Below are 21,794 nucleotides of genomic sequence, written 5' to 3' on the forward strand. Positions count from 1 at the left end.
GAGAATTATCTATGGGGCTTGTGTGTGTGTTAAGGTCTGCATATCAAAAGGATAGCAAAGGCAAGGATAAAAAGGAACACAGTCTAAAAACTTAACAGCACTCACACTTTACAGTACTTAACTTATACCTTAAATGTAACATTTTAACAAAGGAATGACACTTAACTTATACTTAACAATTTAGCAGAGGAATAACAGCATTTAACCCAATTTATGACTTCAAAGTTGAAGTTAGCATCTAGAACACCACTCAGCAGCATTTAACTTAGCTTACAGCTTATGATTTAACTTACTGAGATATCTAAGGTTCTTAAACATCTAAGAAATTAGCATTTCTCCCAGATTTGCTAAAGCAGGTGCATGCACACAGACAGAAAGAGTCAATGCAAGCAAGGTACCTGTGAAAAATTCCCCTCAGAGCTCAGGGAAGCACTCACTTTGGATGCTTTTGCACCTCCTGATGGGTGAAGGGTCAGGACCAAAGCAGTGAGGGTACCAGCCCAGGACTCATTGTTTGGTGATCCTCCAAGCACAGCAAACCTGAGAATTCACTGGCTCTGAGAGGCTTTGCTCAGACAGAGTTGCTGCAGTTCAGGAGAGCTCAAAGGATCTCATTTTGTACAGCTGTTTGTAGGGTTGTAAGAGAATCAGCTTTAGTCATAACAGTGTTTCATCCTGGCCACAATTTGGGTTAGCACTTTCTTCCAAAGGGTGAGAACAGGAATGTTGTGCTGTTCAGGCAAGGAAAATAGTTTACAAGGTTGTTCATAAGGAAAACAGGAGCTCCTTAGCCAGCAGTAGTTCCTGGGAGCAGACAGGTGTTTCTGATAGACTCAAGAAGGGATGAGCCCAGATGCTGCTTCTCGAGGCTAAGGCCTAATGAGCATTTCTCAGATTGCAGAGCAGCTTGGAAAAAGGAGGAAGCAGGGCAGAATGCACCACCACAAAAGACAAACATGGTTTATTTTGATGTGACTCTGTTGTGGGGCCTCTGCACACTGACAAGCTTGGCAAGTGTGTGGTGGGATCACCTGAACCATGACTATGGAAAACAAAGTCTGAGTTCAGTCTCACTGCTGGCTGTGAGAACAGAGAAGCAGCTGTGCAGCACCAGCTGAAGGTACTTCACCTGCACCAGCAGCAGAGGCACTGGGCATCAAACAGAGCAGTGCCACCACCATCCCAGGCAGAAATGGCCAAAAAAGATGGGGCTGAGCCTCTTGGAAAGTGCTTGCAGCATCTGACTCAGTTTTCTGCTGCTCACCCAGGTGGATACAAGACCAGAGGCACCAGGATCTCACCTGCTCCCAAGATGCTTACTACTTTTAGTAACCTAAGTATTTGCAGCTGAATGCAATGGGAAAACAATATGGTGTAGAGAACGGTTGTTATTAATAGAAGCCTGTTCAAAATACAAGACAGCAGTTTGAGTACTCAGTAAATGATTTCTTGTTTGCGCTATAATTCTCAGCTTGACTTTTTTTTTTTTTCTTTCAGCAACTGGACCTTCATTCCTGTCCAAAACCAATTGTTTTCATCATTCATTCCTTCCTGTCAGCAAAGATCACAAGATTGGGCTTGGTGGCATAAGTGGGATCCATCTGTTTCTTCAAAGAGAGACAGGGTAACCACACTAATCTGAAGTACAGTCAAGAGAGCAACCTGTCCCAGCTGGCAGCAGACACCAGCCTGGGACTCAGGATTGGGCATTGATCATTTCTGCAGTCCTCCAAGGCCCAGGTTTCATTTTGACCAGCTAAAGAGATGGCATGACAAGGAAGATGGTGGATTTCATTGTAAATAATGGGATTTTAAAATCCCATATGAGACCGTAAAAGCGTGTAGTACCCTATATGTAAAAGTTTCAGAATCATAAATTGTGCCTATTTCAATGTACTTGTCTATACAAAGTAAAGGGCTATGCAGGCAAGAGCACTTGTTGGTTGCGATGCAGGCCAAGGTTGGTTGGGGAGAAATCCTCTAAAGATTGTCCCATCACCTGAAAGGTCCTTTCAGTTATAATCCCTGCACCTCTGACAGAAGATTTTTCTTTTGGAGCACTGCCAGAACCTGTTGCATGAATACACAGCAGAGCCTGCAAATACACACCTTAGAGTTGGACTCTGAAGCAATCCAGCTGTGGTCAGGTAACAGCTGGAGGGCCCCTGCCTGGGGCAGTTTCACATGAAGCAGTAACCATGTCACCCACACTCCTCGTGATGGAGCCAAAGCAGGACCAGCCACAGGGATGGTAGTGAGAGGCTGTCAGGGGGCACAGGCAGTAGCCACAGTCCTTTGTTAATGAACACAGGATACATTTTTATAGTGACTTCCCAGAATAGCTTAAGAAGCTTCAGCTATTTGGGAGCCCCAGCTCAGGTAGAAGCTACCTGAATCCATTCTGAGGCATGATTGTGCTTCTACCAGCATAGCTCTGTGGCAGTTTTCCAGTAGAAAGCCATACCAACATTCTGTCCTGCTGCCCCTACTGAGCCACCCCTTTTCTCAGACAAGGCTGGTTGTCTTGGTGGTCTTCATAGAAGAACTAACATAGGGAGGAAGGAAAACTTGATTTTATGAATTTTTGAAAAGAAATTATTGAAGCAGCTCCACAACAGCTAGAAACATATGCCAGGGCAGGAAAATGAGCTGCACCCCTTGACATGGAACTGCTCCTGTGGGCATGACTTGGCAAGACCAATTTTCTTGCTGGGGAAATACAAGATGTTCATCTCCATGCCCACAGCTTACTGGTGACTGTATTGCACCACAGCTTACTGCTGTGGCTCAAAACTTGATTCACTGAGTTTCAGCCTTATGCACAGCTACTTAAACCACAAAAAGCAGGCAGGAACACTGACCTTCAGCCCCAGAGATGATACACACAGCTTGCACCTGGAAGTAATAAACTGGCATCATGTGATCTGCTGAGAAAAGGAAGAAGCAAAACAGGGATGCCACTTATGTTGTTCTTCCTTTGTAAAAAGAACAGCTTCACACAGGGGTCTACTTTTAGAGTTATGCCCTAAATTCACACTTTGAAGGACAGGAAGTAATATACAGTAATGTAAAGGCAGTAATATATTCAGTGTTGTTCACAATATATTCAGTGGATGTTCAGTTTTCATATTACAACATTTCTTTTATTCCTGAGAAAAGCACATAGATTTCAACTTTGCACCACTTGGCTGGCAAAGGGGAAATTAAAACACATTTTGGATCCGTGTTGTTTTTAAGCTAAGGTTGAGAGTTAAGCGTAAGTCATGCTGTCTATTCACAGCATAAGAATATGGTGATTTCCACAGGTACCTTAATCATCAAAACCAATTAAAATATCAGGATGATAGGCTGAATTCATAAATACAGAAGACAATCACTGAAGAACAGCTCAGTGTCCCACTGGAAGAGCAGCCCCATTCCCAGCACCTCTCACCAGTCAAAGGCACACCAGGAAGGGAGCCACCCAGCTCTGCACTTTCATTTTATTGTCATGGTACTTGCACTTAAAAATTAATTCCTCATGTAAATTAACAAGGTAGGGGGTAACATGTTGTGTAACTTACCAGTAATTTCCAGATGGACTTTTTTCTGACCACTGCCATTCACATAACTTCTTGTGGCAGTAACTCGGGACTCCTTGAGCTTGGAAGCTTCTAGGAGAGATGTGAGAAGCTGAGAGCAGTCGGTACGCAGGGGGACAGGACTCTGAGGAGGAGCTCATGTCACCTTATCAAGGATACTGTTGTGTGAAATCTTTAAAAACCAGTTCAGAACATTTTTATGGCTGTTCCAAAGTATAACTTAAAAATTTGGAGACAGGCTCCTATAAAAGTTCCGGAGGTTGAAGTGAAAACTTTGATTCTGGAGTGGGTAGGCTAAATACATATGTAAACTATACTGCACTATTTCCTTATTCCTTTTAACACTTACAAATCACTGGAATTCTACACCTAACATGTATGTGCATTGTAAATATTACAAATTCCTATATTAGTGCCAACAATTAAATGACAAAATGTAATCTAAGGTGCTCAGTACTATATGAAGTCTAAGTGAATAACTAAGCAGTTTGCAAAGAAAATTCATATTATATATATTTATAAAAAAAATAATGATAATTACAGATGCTATTTCTTCATTTTCAGATTTTGGACTGATTCATATTTGGATGAGATAGACAAATGAAATATGAACCCTACTCCACATTTATAACAGTATAGTGAATATTTATATTTTAGAGGAAAAGAATATATTTAATAAAGTCATTTATTGGATTTTTGTGAGGTGAGCTTACTTTGTATCCACACAAACTATCTGGAAGGCTGTCTTTTGGTTTTGGGCTGGGAGAAATACATTTAAACTTCAGTGCTTCTGTTACATGAGAGAACTGTTAATTGCATTGGTGGAATGGCTTAAAAACTTTAAAAGAAAAACAAACCTGAAATCCCACTGGGATGTTTCAGGGCAGGTCATTCAGACATCTCTGCTGAAGTTGCAATGCTTTCTTCTGTCACTTCTACTAGACTAGGTGGTAACACAAGACTTAGGAAAAAAATTAAGAAAAAGCAAAAGCTTCTGCATTCAAGGACTGAGGCCAACATGTGCCTTTTTTCTCTTACAAATGGTTATGGGAAAAGATTATTTTTTTTTTTCTCCTTTGATTTAATGCTTAATTTAGTGGCCCAAAAAGAAAATCTAACTGTGGGAATTTAAGTCTTTTCTTTCAGTCTGACCCAAGTTATGACAGAACAGCCTCATGGAAAGCCTAAAACAGGATATTCTAGAGTTCCACTCTTTTCACAAAATAATGACTATAAATGGAATGATCTTATCAGAAAATTTGTATAGCAGCTTCACCATGAGAAAGATTGGGACACATATTGGAGCAAAAATGTTATTGGAAAAATGTGCTCTAAAGTGTTTGTTAAAAAAAAAATAAATAAAGCTGATCTGATTGTATTCAGGGAATCATACTGGTGTTTTTAATAGTCCTGCCCTTCAGATGAAACCAAGCATCTCTCTTAAGGCACTTCGGAAATCAGAGGGAGATTCTTGACATGCTACCAAGCAAATCACCCCCACAAACACCATTAGAATTTATCCTTTGCAAATAACAAAACGAGTGCTTTCATTCTGCAGAATGTTAGAATCTCTTCCTCCCACAGCATTTGGCAGCACACTCCATCCAGCCCTTGGCATGGGGAAGCTCAGCTGATTTGAAGGGGAGATTGATCCGATATCCACCTGAAAGCATTTTCAGTGTCCTCTTACCCCTGCTTAAAAGTTAATTGGAGCTTCTTTGGTTTCAGAGGAAGCAGAATCAGAGCCTAAAGAAATTACATGCTCCAGATCATTACACTGCCACTGATTTCTAAATTTATGTTATTTTTCATAGAAGTCAAGCTGGCAGATTGGTAACTAGCTATTTACTGAGTCTATTTACTATATAGAGAGACCATTAATACAGTAAATATTACATATTTATATGTAATAACACTGTGTATATTGTGGACACTTTTGAATTCAGTGGTGGCTTCAATTTTAAAGAGCAGATACTAATAACATGCTTGGAAAATTTTGAGAAACTCAGTCTGCTTACTATAAGTGAACCCCCAGACTAACCAGGGCAAAAATGTAATTTAAAAGAATGAGAAAAACATTTTAAATATTTAACAGAGATGATAACCTCCTGTTGAACATAATCACCTGCTTTTCCCACATGGGATTTGCTTTTCATTTTTTTTCCTTCATCAGAATTTCCGTGCTTCTGGTAAATAATGAGGCATTAGGAAACAAATTTAGAAAGCAAATTCCAAGAGAGAACTATGAACTGGGACAAGCATTAGTACCCCCAAGCTAAGTTCTGTGGTAGCTCAGTGATATTCATCACATAATTGCTGTAATATTACAAGTAATCATACCACCAAGTAATTGCAACCACATCAGTGCTGTCTTACCCCAGTCCTGTGGGGAATATAAGCACATAACATGGATGGATGATGTGCTTCTAATATAATACATAATATTATGTTATTCTGTGTTATTCTACATACTTACTATACAGGATGGCTGGATTATGGGTAAACCAGAAATGTGTTCTGGTGACATTTGATATATGGTGATACATGACTTATATCCTGACTTGCAAAAAACATGAAAGCAAGCACCCAAAAGATGCATAAGGCAGACTGGATTTGGGATTCAGCAGCCACAAACAAGAAAATAATTTTAATTTCAGAGGCAATGGGTGATGTTGCATTCTGCAACACTTAAGTTACAGCACATAGGCTGAGCTGCAGGAACTCTCAGTGTGGGGTTTTGGAACTATGACAGATACAAAATGATTTAGTTTAGTGCTGTTACAGTGGACCAGGTCAAATTATTGTGCCTGCTTTTTTGTAGGTTAAGAGCATGGACAGGGACAGTTATCACAGCTCAAAAGGGGCACAGTGTTATTAAGCCACAATCATAAACCAGCCACCACTTGCCCTAAAAAGCCACCAACACAAAGAGCCAATGAGAATGGGTAGCAGTATATTAGTTTTGTGCTGGGAATTGTGCAAGAAGCCAATACATCAAAATGCTTATGTTTCCCTAACTGCTTTCCTGCTGATTATTTCAGGCCAGCCTTTGAGTCTACAAAATTAATTAAACCAATAACCATTAAGTTCTACTTGAAGTACAAGAAAAACAGTTCAAAGTATTAATTACTTTCCTGAAGGTATTTTCTTTGCTTATGGCAGCTAGCCTCAAGGATTTATGAAATGTAGAGCTTCTGTACTTTTACTTATCAGCTTATGTATAATTATTAACTACAAAGTTTTTCTAATTACAAATACATAAACTTCCCCAAATTAAGTAGAAAATACAACTTTCAGTGGTTTGCTTTAGTATTCAGACAGAAATATCAGCATTCAGGCTGAAGAGATAAAGCTACAGCTTACAACTTTTTTCTCTCTGAAGTAGAGACTTTCTTGATTCACTATAAGATATTAAGAAAGGTTAATGTCTTGATTATTTTCTTGTTTTCTATATTGAATGCAAAGAAATCTGAGCCATACACATTAATCATTATGTTGGAGCAATTTTGGGTGTGGACTTATTAAATGATTATTTAAATATCCTTCACTGCATTTCTATTTTACCAAATCACTAAAACTGGGATGCTGTGGATGTGTGGCATTCTGCAGACAAATAGAATCCATCTTACAAGTAGTTATGTTTGTCCTGGGCTTAGATGCACACAGTACTCTCTAGAGCCCCACTGTCAGTGCAGAACAACTTCAGAGCTCTCCTACTGCAGCTCAGTTAAACCCAGTACACACCCACTCAGAAAAGGTCTTGTGGAGTTCAGAACAATGGTAAACTTGGGAACAAAGGAACAGAACACTTTAACTCAAGATCCTGTTAGACATGTAAAACTCCTTAGGGCTCAGCTTTAACCAAATAGAATTAAGCAAAGAATAATGTCACAAAATCAGGAATTATTTTTAGATAAAGCATATATTTTACAGTATTAAGTCCAACCTCCACATGGTTTAGTTCAATTACTTTTTCACTACATTGTATTTAATTTCTATTTGTATTGATTAAACTGTTTTCCTACCAGGATAATATAGCAAACAATAGCCCTGCATCTGACAGTTTTAATACTGTTAGCTTATAAGATAAATAGGAAACCCTTAATAGAGAAAGCTCAGTAGGAACTTCTCATCTCAACAAAATACTAACTTGAATAATTACATCAGTCCCAGCCAGGTACATGCCAGAGACTTAAACAAACTGAGGCCAAATTTAGTATTTTACTGTGTTTGCAACATAGCTAGAAACTCCTTTTTCCCTTTACATTTCAGCATAGCACACCAGCTCTTTTCCAGCTCTTACCATCCTCATTACCACTACTGCTTTGATTTTCTCCTCTCCCAGGAAAAGAAATCAGACTTCTCCTTAGATATTTTTCCAAGGAATGTTACAAAGAGCATGCAGGAAATTATATCAAAATTCAGTTTGTAAAGAAAAGAAACTTTCTTTAATAGGACCCTGCATCAAGTTTCAAGCCAAGCTTTTTTTCTTCCTTATATTACAACATAGAGATAATTATTATTCAAATTCTGATTATGCATTATGTATTCTGATTATGCATTATTATGTATATATATTATGTATTGTTTTCACCTGAAGAATAGTAACTGTTCTTTAAATTAGTGTATAAAATGTTAACAGCCAATGCTGTAAACAGCTGTTTATACAAGAGCAAGCTGTAGTAAGTAGAACAGAGGTCTTCACACAGAAAGGTAAAACAAAGTAGTAGGTATCAAAATTAAATATGTGGGGTTTTTTATTCATATAAAAACCAAATACACTGGTTGAAAAAGATACAAAGCTTTATAAACCAAGTCAAGCTATATTCATTTTAACAAACATAATAAATACACATATAAAATGCAATCTCTTTTCATTTGAATTAAAAAAAAAATAATTAAAACTTTCAGTATAAAAAGTTTCCAACCATCCTCCTGTGCTTGAAGAATGCATCTATATAATTCCACTGACCAAAGCCCTCCCAGTGTGCAGATCTGTGTGTGCATTGGGCAGTATAAAGCTTCTCCAGTCAGAAGTGCTCTGTCTCCACAGCTCCTGGGAAGGTGTGAATGGAATCCACAGTGCCTCTACTTACCAGTCTTCTCCAAAACCCATTCAATCACCTGGGCAAATAAATGAGGATGCAAACAATTTACGTAACTCCTGGTTTTGAAAGCAAATTAAGAACATCTCACAGACTTTACCCATTCTTCCTTTAGTCATTTGTCACTATATGTGTGGTATTTACTAAACAGGATTTAAAAGCAAACTATTCAAGAGGAGCAAGTGTTATTAATAAACTGAGGGTGAAGAGCATTACCCTAGAATTGTATTTAATCTTACAGAATGTTTTGTCTTTAGGAAAAGGTATTTTTAACCCCTGAACTACATCACCCCATTCTCTCCATATACCAGCAAGAAGTGCACATAATGCCAAACAGCTCATGCTTCCAGCAGTAAACGTTCTTAATGCCAGAGAAGAAAGAATTAAGCATAATTTGTGCACTGTTGTATCTACCACCATTATCACTGCTGCTTTCTGAACAGGGCAGTTGTTCAGACCACTGACTAGTCCTTGGCAATTATATTTTTGTACAATAATTTCAAAATACTCTCTAATCTGTAAGCAGTTTAGGGGAACACCAATTTTAATGCCTTTTTGCCAACAGCAAACATACAAAAATTACCCATTTTCTGCCCAAAGATGGAGGTGGAAAGCAGTATATCAGCACAATAGCCCAGTTCAACACCAAACATCACAACCCATATAGTTTTTGAAACCTTACCATCCATACAAAACAATCCACAAAGGAATACAGCACAGAACACAGCAAATACTGCTTCCATAGAATAAGTTCTGTGGAGATTTAGCAGCTTTGTTGAGAGTGTTTTCTATTACTTACCTACTTCAGTTCAAATTCTTCCATTTAATTTATGATTATAAAAACTGTACTGTAATTATGGATGACACCTTTTTTCCTTTTCTTCTTCTTTCCCAAATTATGGAGTCATTCCAGTCTATGTCTCAGAACTTAAATCAGAGTTACTTAATTTCTGGAGGAATATTTGCTACTGTCATTTGCTCTGTGCTGCTCCACGTTAGATAAAAATAACCTGACCTAATGTCCCTTGTGCTTACAGTTACTCACAAGCTTAAAATTACTGATTTTTATTGCTTCTTTTAAAAAATTTATTTCCTTTTATAGACCTGCTTATTACTTCCTAACCTTTGAAATTTTATTTCCTTCAACACAAGAAAAGAATTCCCTAACAATCCTAATTAAAGAAAAACTTCTTTTTTTTTTTTCTTCGGTGATTTAGAGATTTATTGTCTTCATTTCCATTTCTCACCATGGTGCATCATCTCGGCAGCTGTAACTAAAATACCATCCAAAACCTGGAAATTTTGCCTTGGGACTACTGACAGAGAGAGTTTGTGTGAGATGAAACAGGACCCACAGCCAAGGGTATGCACCTCCTCATCTCTTAAAGCTGTGGACTAAACCAAGGTGCCACAGCAACATTTAGCCTTAGCTATGTACAGGAACAAATAAACACATGACCTTACCTGTTTGGCATTGCTATTTGCTGTTTTCTTCATTTCATCTAGAAGTCCTCTAGAAGTTTTAAGGTCCTAAATATGGAACAAAAAGCCAGATTAGTCAGCAAATTCATGTGGTCACTCTAATTTTGGTTATAAGAGCCCTGTTGTTCAGAACAACAGAATTATCTTACATTGCTTTTTTAATTAAAAAAATGGAAAATAATTTAAATTTATTTCAATGGGCAGCAGGTTTCCTTACAGCAGTCCAAACCTAGTACTCAATGACTGAGTCTTCCTAACCTTCTGCACGTTTTGCAGAATTTCCAGAACGTTTTTTTTCTTCAATGATATTCAAAATTCTTACAGTCTTGGTCTGTTTGTATATAAACATGGAAATCAGCTGTGATCTTACCCTGTAATACAGAGTTCTGGCAAAGAACAGAGAATCAGACATCAGAAAAGAAAATGGGTGCAGAAAACGGAAAAATCTAGAATGGCTTTTCTGTTTTGCAGTCCATTTAATGAGGTTTTTTTTAACCTAATCTACTCTTTTAAACAAAGAAAGAGCAAATCTTTGCCTGAAGAGAAAGAAAATTAATTTACTACTTGTCTCCAGAGAAAAATGATACTTATGTTACCTTGCTTTTGAATTATGCAGCACACTAAAGAATTCAAAGGACTCCCACAGACTTGGAGCTGCAAGACAGTTCAGGAGAACAAAATCCTGACACCTCTCTCCAGAAAGGACAGGATCACTGCCATATTCTTCCTTTTCCTTTTCTACTTGGAATGGAACCACAAACCCTGATTTGCTCTACATCCCTACATGCATCCCTTTCTGATTTTGGATTAGAAGATCTTCCTTCAGGACATATTTCAGTCACTCATATAGAGTGACTGCACAACTGTCTTCCAATTATTTAAGAAGCTGGTGGTTATCAACAAGGTGTTCTGATTGTGTAAGCATCCAGTCCTGTTCAACTTTCATTTAGCTTAAAGCACCATTACTGAAGTTGACTAAACTGAGCCGGTTCACCCATAGCAGGAGTTTAAACAGCAACTCAGCTTGTGAGCAACAGCTTTTAACCACTCCATACTGTAATTAACTTGATTTTGTGCTCAGACCAAGTACCATGGGCTTCAGTATTGACTCACAGTCTCCTGAGTGTTGTGAAAAGAATTCTCATCTTCCCCTAAACACAAGGCTGATGCAATTCTGTGGGGTGCTGCTGAGTCAATATGTGTTAGATAATAGAGCACATCATGTCAGGGAATTGCAATTTCGGAGTCAGTTCTGTAAGCTACTTATTGAACCAACAACCTGAGAAAAAGGGAGAAGTGGAGCTGTCACAGCTACAGCTGGGAGATTCTCTATTGCTTCCTTAGCTGTCACAGCTCTAAGAGTGACCTGACCTGACAGCCCCATGCTCTAGCATATTATTTCACTATGCATAAAAGGTTAATGCTTTAGAAGGTTTTAAAACAAGCAAAACCCCACCAAATATATTGTAAAACTATCTTCTGCATTCGACAACAAATCCAAAGGTTTCTCCACACAATCTACACATTACTAACACACCACTGGGAAATATTAGCTTGATCAACTCTGAATATCCCAAATGCTCTCTAAAGTTTTATTCAAGAGTGGCTTCACTTAACTAAGAATAAAAAACTCTAAGAGTGTGTCTTCCAGTTACCTTTAAGTAGAATTTTGATATCTCAAATAGACGTTGGCTGCATGATGCAAAGCACTTATGATCCTCTGCAATTCCATGTTTTTGAAGAGTCTTAGCAACCACCTCCTTCAGCATCTTGGAAACAGAAGAAACACACCCAGAAGCTCATCAACATGAAAAATTGTCACGGGAAGCAAAAAAGCCCGAAACAGAAAACCTGATCTTTTGTGATCTTGTCTGTCTTAAATCTATTGCCAAATGCGATCTGCTCACTGCCTGAATTTGAGCAGAGTTATTTAATAATCTATTTCCATTCCCTTTCTTTTTTAAAAAATAAGAAAATGCTTACATGTCAAGGATCAGTGAATATTCACATGGAGCATGGACGATTAAAAAAAAAAGTCAATATTATTTTGGGTTTTTCTTCTCCAAAATAATATATATATATATATATATATGTATATATATATATATATATATATAAAGATCACTTTTTGCTTTACTGATACTCCCTTGTTTGATGCATACATATTAAAAAAAAAAAATTAAAAATCTGACACTAAAGTCTCATTAGAAAATTTCCTCTGACATTCTTTACATCACAGATGTTTAAACTCTGCTGCAGGTCTGAATGAGTCACACCAATTTATGCTTTCTTGGACCATTCCAACTTGATTTTGACAGTACATTAACATTCTTGCAGTGCTCTCCTTATACCCTGGGATTAATTTAAAATTAGTATCAGCAAGCCAGAAACAGTTTTGTGTACTGTATTTAAACATAGGCATTCCTAATACACACAGCTGTTAATTAAACACTATTCCACCAAATTATTTAACTGCTATCTCAATTAGTGGATTTACAGAACAACTGGAATCTCTTTATTCTCAAAATAGTCTGTTCCTCCTCAATGCCTTTGACCCTTCCAGTACATCTATATCTATATCTATATCTATATCTATATCTATATCTATATCTATATCTATATCTATATCTATATATCTATCTTTGGTGCCTTTAGGTTTTATATTAGTCATCTATATTTCATAACTCCTATTAATTGATATTCACTTCCACCTTTTTTATTCTTCACTGTTATCTCTCTCAACCTTAATTCCTTGGGCATGATAAAATTTCCTTTACACACTTTTTCAATGCTTTTGCAGCACTCTCCTTGGTGCCTTCAGGATTCACTTACACAAGTGAACAGAATGAAATTCAGTAAGAAATTCAGATGAAGATAGTTCACCTTGAGTTTAAAAATTTTTAAAAATCAAGTCCCATGGGAAAAAGCAAAACAGCTGCTTCTTCACTAAAAGAACAAGGTAGATTTTTACCCTCGTGTGCTTCTGGGATCTTGATTCCTTCTCTGGCTTTGAGGCCTCAGGCTCTGCAGCTGAGCCAGCCTTGGTGGTTGCTCTGTGGGTTTGGCTGGAGAGTTTTGATGGCACTGCAGCCACAGAAACAGATCTTTCTGAGCATTTCCTTGTCACACCAACTGCACAGTGACTCCTGCTGCTCCCACTTGCCTGAGACAGGAGGGAGTCTGTACTCTCAGATTTGGTTAGCCTAGAAAGAATAATTAAAAAAAATAAAAATAACTTTCAGGTTTTGGACTGACTCTTTTAGTGCCACTGTTTCTGCTACAGAGGCTGCTGCTTTAGAGCTGTAAGTACTGAGCATTCCTGCAAACAACATCTGAAAAGGACAGGAAGACAGGATTCTATTCTGTAAAATTTTTTGTATTAAAAGAACACTCTGCTGACTGGATTGGTCTCTTATATGTAGACCCATTGCACCTCCAATTAAAAAGGTCCAGCAACAAATTCAAGAAATTAGGTAACTAAGAAAATAAAACTCTTGGAAGGAGAATTGGCCTCCAGTCTTAGGATGAGATAAAACTTCTTGAAACTAATTTCTTTTGGCCCTATAGGAATGTCACAACTCACTTTAACTACAGGAAGTTGGGCATTGTAATTCTATGGGAACAAAGTTATCCTTGATCCTTCAACTTGTAAGAGCACTAGTAATTCCAAACTCCAATTTACAAAATGTTAAGTATAATCACATCTTCTTTTGTAATTATTCAGTAAGCTGAAAAAGATATACATATTTCTAAACCAAGACCTCTATTAAAGGCTTATTGTGATTAGAATGCAAAGGATATCAAACTGGAAATAAGGAATAAGTGAAGTATTACAGGAAAAAAAGTGAATATGGAAATATTGTTACCTAGCAGTTATTTTTCAGTGACAGAGTTTGCAACTTCAGAATGAGAACAAGGTTCAAATGGAAATCTTAAAAAGTAAACTTCCAGAAAAGACTTCAATAAACAAGGCTGACAATAAGATTAAATTTTGGTAGGTCATCTTATGCCAGCAGTCGTTTGGATTAGAAATTCAATTATTCTGTTTGTACAATCCTTGGCTTTCTAAACCTTTAGTTATTTATTCGTAGTGCAGGAGCACTGACTGTTTCAGTCCTAGATGAGGCTATCTGTCATCTTTTCAAAGGCACTTGAGACTGCAAGATAGAACCCCAAATCTACTAAATAAAGTGTGCCTGTGCTGCATGGTTTCCATTAATCTAATGCCATTGATGAGAGATCACACTTGAGAAAAAAATGAACCTAAGAAGAGGATTAAACAACTAGAACATTTGTCTAGATAGCTTCACTAAAACATTTTGAGATGAAAGAAAATATGTGGTTCACAAGAGACTACTGAAACATTTCACGCTTAAGGTTCATTTTATTCAGTGCATTACCTTTTCTTGGGATAAAAGTAATCCAGGTCTTTTGATCTGCATTTTAGCCTTGATGTCTCTGTTTTGAATTCACTTTGTAAAGACTCTCCATCAGGGACACTTCCAGGCTCTGACAAGACTGCAGGAGATGGCAGAGGACTCAAGACAAGTGGCACAGGGCAGCACTCCTTTGTGCAAGTTGTCTGAGTTTCGTAGCGAATAAGACGAGTTTGAAGTTCAGCATATCCCACATCTCTCTCCAAGGCTCTTCTGTTATCTAGACAATATCTAAAATTGAAATTGGGTGAGAAACCTGTGAGAGAAAGTCTCTACTTTATTATAATCAGGAAAACTTCTGACAGTCATGTGAACGCCAAAACTTTTATTTTTGTTTGAACTGGTGTACTGTTCTTTAAGACAACTTTTAACAGCCCAGTAAATTAATACTTGCCTGGTAGATTTTGCTATACTTAAGTCCAACCCAAACAAAGAAGCTGAATTATATATTATTTGTAACTCTTTACACTGTTCTTACAAGATTTCCATGGACCTTAGCAGAAATTTTTCCTTGAACAAACTCTTTGAAATGCAACTTTTAGCTCTGATTGAGATAAACACTGGTCTATGAGGGATTCACATTTTTTAAGTACTAAAAATGTATCATTGAGCAAGCACAAGCTTCCCATTGACTACAATGAATAAGTAGCTTACTCAACCAAATCAACAGAAAAAACTGTTTTAACTACAGTGGGGCTGAACTATAACAAATGAACAGTGGTAACTCAATATAACACAAAGATAACACAAAATGCATCTTAAATAACTTTTCTGTGGTGTAGATGATTTTCAGTATTCCTTGCAAGAGAACAGTATTTCATCACCCAGTATTTTACTGTAGTGCATGGAAAGATAACAGTAAATCCTGTATTATTTCAGCCTCTTTGTTACAAAATGTTTTGTGCAGTGTAAGCTATTGCTCAGCCCACCCTTCAAACTGCTCAGCAGTGTTTCCTACTCTTAGGAATGCAAGACATATTCTTTACTTTTAGCTCTTAAAAGGAGCCATGTTAAATTGCTAGTTCTGATGTTTCCACCTTCTTCAGAGTATTTTCGTATTTAGGGAGAAATTAGTTTTTCTAATAACTGGCTGATGAATCTCTTTCTACAGTTGATAAAGACCTTCCACTAGAGATGAATTCATTATCTGATAAGAGAGTAAGTTGTCTTGACTCAAAAGTTTTAAGGTATTTAGTTTTTCTTATTTATATTCTCAGTCCCAAGTAGTAACATACCCTACAAAGATACAAAAAATCTATTTAACTTTAGAAGGCAAATTGTCATTTTACTCACTTCTTTAATGGCAATTGCTTTCTCTTTGCAAAACAGCATTCAAGTATCTAGTACAATGTTCATTACACCAAAAATTTGATCTGATCATAAACAGGAACAGCCTCATGTCTTCAGCCATCCCAATAATCTGTTGGAGGGCCAATACACAGGGCAGAGGCAATCGAGGCAGTTCCTGGAATGCACTGGTAACTTCCTTCCCTGAGTGAGGTGAGGAGCTATGCTGGAGCCTGTGCCCACCAACAAGGAGGGGGTGGTGGGGAATGTGTAGCTCAAGGGTAGCCTTGGCTCCAGTGACCATTAACCAGTGCAGTTTGAGACCCTCAGGGCAGCAAGGAGAGCACACAAGCTCACCCCTGGACTTCAGGAAATCAAAGCACTTTGCCACTGACACCGAGCTCTGTGGTACCGCAGGGAAGGGGTTCCATCCTTGAGGCTTGAGAGGTGGCCCTGTGCAAACCTTATGAGGTTCAACAAAGCCAAGTGCAAGGTCCTGCCCCTAAGTAAGGGCAATGCCAGCACAAATACAGGCTAAGTGAAAAATTAATTAAGAGCATCTCTGGAAAAAAAGATGTGAGATATTGATGTTCCTACCCATGTCATGGAGGCTGTAACTAGATGATCTTTAAGGTCCCTTCCAACACAAACCATTCTATGAGAACTGCTACTCCCTGATTTTTGACAAGACTTTACTTCCAAATATAAATACAGCAGCTGGATAGATGAAAACTGCATAGAACCAATCTGCCCCAAAACCACAATACTCTTGTTAAAATACTTCTCACTGCTTCCCTCCCATACTGCTAAGCACATTTCCCCTGCAGTATTAACATGCCAGGATCTTCCTCCTCTCCACAATACCCAGGCCTCCCTGTGGTCATATTTTGCTAGGAGAAGAGGAAGCACAAGCTGTGCTGTGCCTAATTTGAAATCTCAGGCACATTCTTTGCTGAGGTCAGGCAGGGAAGCAAAATACCACATAGCAACAGACAAGTTGTTTCTTCTCACACCTACCATATGTATTTCTCTTCTCTACCCAGTTGCCTCTCATGTGCCACTTATTACAAATCTAAAAAGGGTAACAGACTCATGAGTTACCATTTAGAAAAAGAGGTAGCAAAAGAGGTAAGAATGCTTCACTGCCCTTGAGAGCCTGGCTAAAATTACCAGATATTAAACACAGACTTAACCAAACTGGAAAATTGATAGGAAAAAATACCAGCAGCTTTGTTAGCCACATTCTGATAATCTGATCATTTGAAAATGTGATTTTAGGAAGCAGCAGAAATTTGCACAGAAACTGAACTAATTAAGCTTGGTATCCACTGCATTTCTTAATATATACTGCACTAAGATTGTCTATATGGGAGAATTATTAATTATCTGCTCCAACATTTCTATAGCCTTTTTCCTTTTTCCCTCGATGTCAATATTTGTATTTTTCTAAACTATTTTTATACAGTCACATTATGTGACAGTTTGCCCATTTATTTGCTTTGACAAAAAACTATTTCTGGCTGGCTGAGATTAACTAACAGTCCTAACCATATGGATCCTTTTGAACGTTGTTACCACTAACACTTGCCTGCTGATGTTCTCAGGTTCCCTGAACATACAGGTAGCAGCATCACAGCAGCTCTCAGTAAACCTTTTGACTATTAGTCTGGAAGAGTCTACAATTAAATACCAAAGCAGAAACCATGTATGTACTTAAAGCATGTGTTTCTGAGGAACTTGATAAGTACAAAGGACCCCAATTCCCTTGCCATTTTTAGTTCTGAAAAAATTTTCAGAGACACTGAGAATAGATACAGCAGTACAACTGAGAAAAGAAGACCTTCAATGTTTCTACAAACTTCAGGCATCAAAGCAGGAATGTTGAGATTTAAACCAGTGACATTTAAACCATAATTAACATACCCTTAACACGTTGCTTGAAACTTTTCTAATTATACCTAGCCTGGAAAATAAAAAATAAATCTAGGAAAAGAAGCCAGGAAACTTACTCGAGTCCATGAAAATAGCATCCAGCTGCTTTTTCAAAAGGCAGAGCTCTGAGTTTTCTAGGAGTAAGCTCTGGTGTCAAAAGAAATGTAGTTTCACTGAAAGGAGAAAAATAAAGACCTATTTTAACCAGTTACTGTCAGGATAAACTATACTTCCAAAAATCAGAAACAAATGCCTTGACATAGGAAGAACAAAACAGCATGTCTTGCAGCTAAGCCTCTAGGCTAAGGCATCAATTAAGTCTGTATTGAAGTGAGAATTTAAATTCAACTAATTCCTACTGAGCTATTATGTTTACCAAAGCTCTTAGACATTTCTCAGACAGTTAAGGTCCAAATGATTTACCAATAAAACTAGGAAAATATCACAACATCACAATGGGACACCTGAGTAGTGGAATGAACTGAGAGGAACTGGCAAGTGACCTCCCATTTTTCACACACACTGTAAGCAGTGAATTCCTTCCCTTTGGCTTCAAGTTGTTGCCTCGTCCAACACTCATCTCTCCCAGATCTCAGAACTAAGGGCTTGTTTCCTGGGATATTTCAATTCCAGCTAGTAACTCTCTGCAGCTAAATCATATGAGTGCATTTGTTTGAAGGTATTTCAACAGAATAAGCCATAGCAAGGCAAATAGAACGATCTTGCTGCCAGATCTCAACACACCATGACATTTACCTCTAAAGAAAGGAAAAGACAAAGGCAAGATGTAACAGTCTGAAACTTACACATTGCTTCAAATTTTATTCATATAGACTGCCTCTGCACCATTTCCACTGGAATAATCTGAGAAAAATATCCAGGAAAGATGTGATACTGAATCTAGCAAGATGATAATTTGGAAAGACTGTCAGCCAAAATTGTAATCTATCAAATTTCTATCTCAGCTCAAACACAGAAAACAAGTGAACATGCCCTTAATTCACCAGTCTCTCTCAAAATCGCTTCAATCCTTGTGTTGGTCAGGAAGATCCTTGGGTCTGTATTCACTGCTCTTGGTCACCTACTGTGCAAAGTTCCTAATTATTCCTGAGAATTTAGTCAGAGCATCTGCCAGGGGAGCGAGTTGCTCGGAGTACAGGGTTCTGCTGGACTTGATTCAAATTCAGATCTCACTCATCAATGCAAATCATTCAAGACACTCAAGGTACTCTCTGCTATTGTGCTTCTCTGGAAGCTTTGAAAAAAATCAGACTAAAAAAATAGATCTTTGTAGTGAAAAATTATTCACTTCTTTCCCACACAACTAGTTGGAAGAAAAATATTTTAGTCAAAATTCTAAATCTTCTGCACTCATTAATAACCCAGTAGGAGATTCTAAATCTTTACAGCGCATTTTCTAATTTGTTTGAATTCTCTGCTCAGAACATATTAAGTTTTGTTTCAAAATTTCAGTAACTATTTTACAGAAGTCTCAAAAATCCTACAGAAAATCCAAAATACTACAGAACCTTTCCCTCTCACAAGCACTCATATGACATATAATGAAGTCTGAAAAAGATCAAGGGCTATATCAAATAATTGCATCATAATTTCTATTATTCAGTATTAAAAAGGTCAACAAATATAACTGTAGTGACTGCAAAGACTGTCTTGCTTACCTAGCAGTCTGTGACACACTGCACAAATAGTAGAGGCTCTGCTTCTACAAACACTATCTGACTCCTGTAGAGTCTGGCCTTAAATCTAACAGATATTCAGATCCTGAAAACTACTCCAGTAACTCCATGTATCTATCTTCCTACTGAAAAAGCAGAAGTTAATATACTAATAATTACCAGCAGACACACTAAGAATGAATACTTGCAAAGCCACCAGAGTACATAGGTTTCCTTCAAGAAGCACTTTACCACATAAAAAGCACGACAGGGAACAAACACGGTTAAATAGGCTCAGCAATTTCCTTTCCCTCTTTTGTCTTCCCACCTAGACTCCCCTCCACTGAAAGAAATCGCACCAAAAAAGTTACATTACTCTGCCACAGTAGCTTCTGCTTTACTAGAAATACTAGTAATACTCTCTTGGAAATAGACACTTAGGCAGCAGCAGCTTAGCAGAGCTCTACCAGTAATACTTGTGCTTCAGGTGATTCTTTTGTTATTTAAATGCCTAGAACCAAGATCATCATCTCCAGCCATTTCAGATTCTGAAAGAACTAAACAGCAATTCTGATGGGAGACAAAAACAGTTGATTTCACTGGCAGGCATGTGATGTAAGGATGTTGCAAGTTAAAAACTCAAATCCAGTTAGGCCATTCTGTGAGCCCATTCCACCCTTATTTACACATCCCTAGATCAGCTCTGAGTGTGGTCTTCAGCGGCTTTAACATGCTGATCATACCGCTTGGGAACTTGGAGTGGCTGGAGATCCCCCACGGGCAGCCCTTCTGGGGTGAAATACTTCAGCAGCTCTTTAGCATCCAGCAGGGTCAGGGACTCCCGCTGGCTGTCTTTGTGTCCCAGCAGCTGCTCAGATGAATGTGCAAACAGAGGAACTCTGGAAAAAAGGAAGCAAGGAAAGATCAGTCTAAGATTTTTTTTTTTTAATTTTTTTTTTTAAATAAACTCATGGTATTTTAAAAGATATTAAATCATTGCTGCTCTGGAGAAATTAAACTAGCACCAAAGTAAAATGAACAAAGTTGCTCCTTAAGAACATTCACACAAATGTTCATGATATAGAACATGATAATTGGTGTAAATTCTCTAACATTTGACTGAAGAAAGTAATTTCTTCAAGAATTTAGAGTTTGGTGATGACATATAACATGGGAAGATTATTCAAACCTTTTTACTATTTTAGGACCAAAAATTGGTTCCCATTAAAAAAATATATACAATAGACAGGAAAGGAACCATGAAGTCACTACTGCATACAACCCTCCTCTTTTAGTGTCTTCAATCAAGTATATCAAAGTTCCCCTTTTCTACTGTTAGGCAAAACATTATATCCTGATGCAGGATAAGAAAGATAATCAGTTCAGATTATGAGCAATAAAATAAACACTGACTATGTGTCAGTGAACAGAAAGGTCCTTCAGGAAGCTTTTCGACAGCTAATTAAAAGGAAGAACTTTGCCTGTTTGAGAAACAAAAGCCAATAGTAATAACAAGAATAAGAATACCACCGTGAGAATGCTAATGGGAGAATTTATCATATGCAGAACTCCAGTCTAAGCCATGGCAAACTACTGTACTTGAAAGAGGGAAATGGGATGGAAGTGACTCTGAAAAGGACAGTTGGACACTTGGCTCTACAGGTCTGTCAGCATGAATGTTACCACCATAGACCATTAAGTCACAGAATCACAAAACAAGCTGAGTTGGAAGGGACCACAAGAATCATCAAGTCCAACTCCTGGCCCTGCACAGGACCATCCCCAAGAGCCACACCATGTGCCCGAGAACATTGTCCAAACTCTTCTTGAGCTCTGTCAGGCTGGTGCTGTGACACTTCCCTGGGGAGCCTGTTCAGTGCCCAACCACCCCCTGGATAAAGAACCTTTTTCTAATATCCAACCAAAACATTCCTTGTCAAGTGTTATATAAAGAGAGAGCTGAACTGAAATCAACAGGCTGCCTTAAGTGACACAAAGATCTATGGGTTTCATCTGAACAGCACTGAAGGCAAAACATAACTAAATAAAAATTCCAAATATAAAACCAATAGGCTCTTTGACTTCAAAATTACTTGATACAGGATATTAAGTACTGACTATGAAATACAAGGAGATTAGAACACATTGTACATGTTGACAAAAACAACTAAATTATCTCTATTACTTAGGGTGTATTGGGAGAAAGAAAAGCTTTTGTATGTTTTCCTACCATGGCTACTATTTTCTAGAAGTGCCATTTTGGTAATTTAGTTTTAGAACTATTCTACTTTCAGC

General features: G+C 37.8%; 2 protein-coding genes across 5 annotated transcripts in view; one reads left to right on the top strand and one right to left on the bottom strand.

Annotated features, from left to right (window-relative positions):
* SNTB1 (syntrophin beta 1) overlaps nucleotides 1-4,959 on the top strand; it is a 112,475-nt gene extending 107,516 nt beyond the window's left edge. The window contains exon 7 of the mRNA XM_086879599.1: nucleotides 1,498-4,959. Coding sequence (XP_086735725.1) covers nucleotides 1,498-1,590 — 93 coding nt within the window. The 3' untranslated portion in view covers nucleotides 1,591-4,959. The remainder of the gene's footprint in view (nucleotides 1-1,497) is intronic.
* Nucleotides 4,960-8,308: 3,349 nt separating this feature from the next.
* The window catches only part of MTBP (MDM2 binding protein), a 29,198-nt gene continuing 15,712 nt past the window's right edge, over nucleotides 8,309-21,794 (bottom strand). For all 4 annotated transcript variants that reach the window (XM_086879569.1, XM_086879589.1, XM_086879583.1 and 1 more), the window contains exons 16-22: nucleotides 20,243-20,398; nucleotides 17,901-17,996; nucleotides 14,569-14,835; nucleotides 13,140-13,371; nucleotides 11,824-11,937; nucleotides 10,151-10,216; nucleotides 8,309-8,705 (exon numbers count right to left, since the gene is read on the bottom strand). In XM_086879569.1, the coding sequence (XP_086735695.1) occupies nucleotides 8,670-8,705; nucleotides 10,151-10,216; nucleotides 11,824-11,937; nucleotides 13,140-13,371; nucleotides 14,569-14,835; nucleotides 17,901-17,996; nucleotides 20,243-20,398 (967 nt within the window). In that variant the 3' untranslated portion in view covers nucleotides 8,309-8,669. The remainder of the gene's footprint in view (nucleotides 8,706-10,150; nucleotides 10,217-11,823; nucleotides 11,938-13,139; nucleotides 13,372-14,568; nucleotides 14,836-17,900; nucleotides 17,997-20,242; nucleotides 20,399-21,794) is intronic.

The sequence above is a fragment of the Cyanistes caeruleus genome, chromosome 1 (genome assembly GCF_971803275.1).
Source record: "Cyanistes caeruleus chromosome 1, bCyaCae1.hap1.1, whole genome shotgun sequence".
Lineage (NCBI taxonomy): Eukaryota > Metazoa > Chordata > Aves > Passeriformes > Paridae > Cyanistes > Cyanistes caeruleus.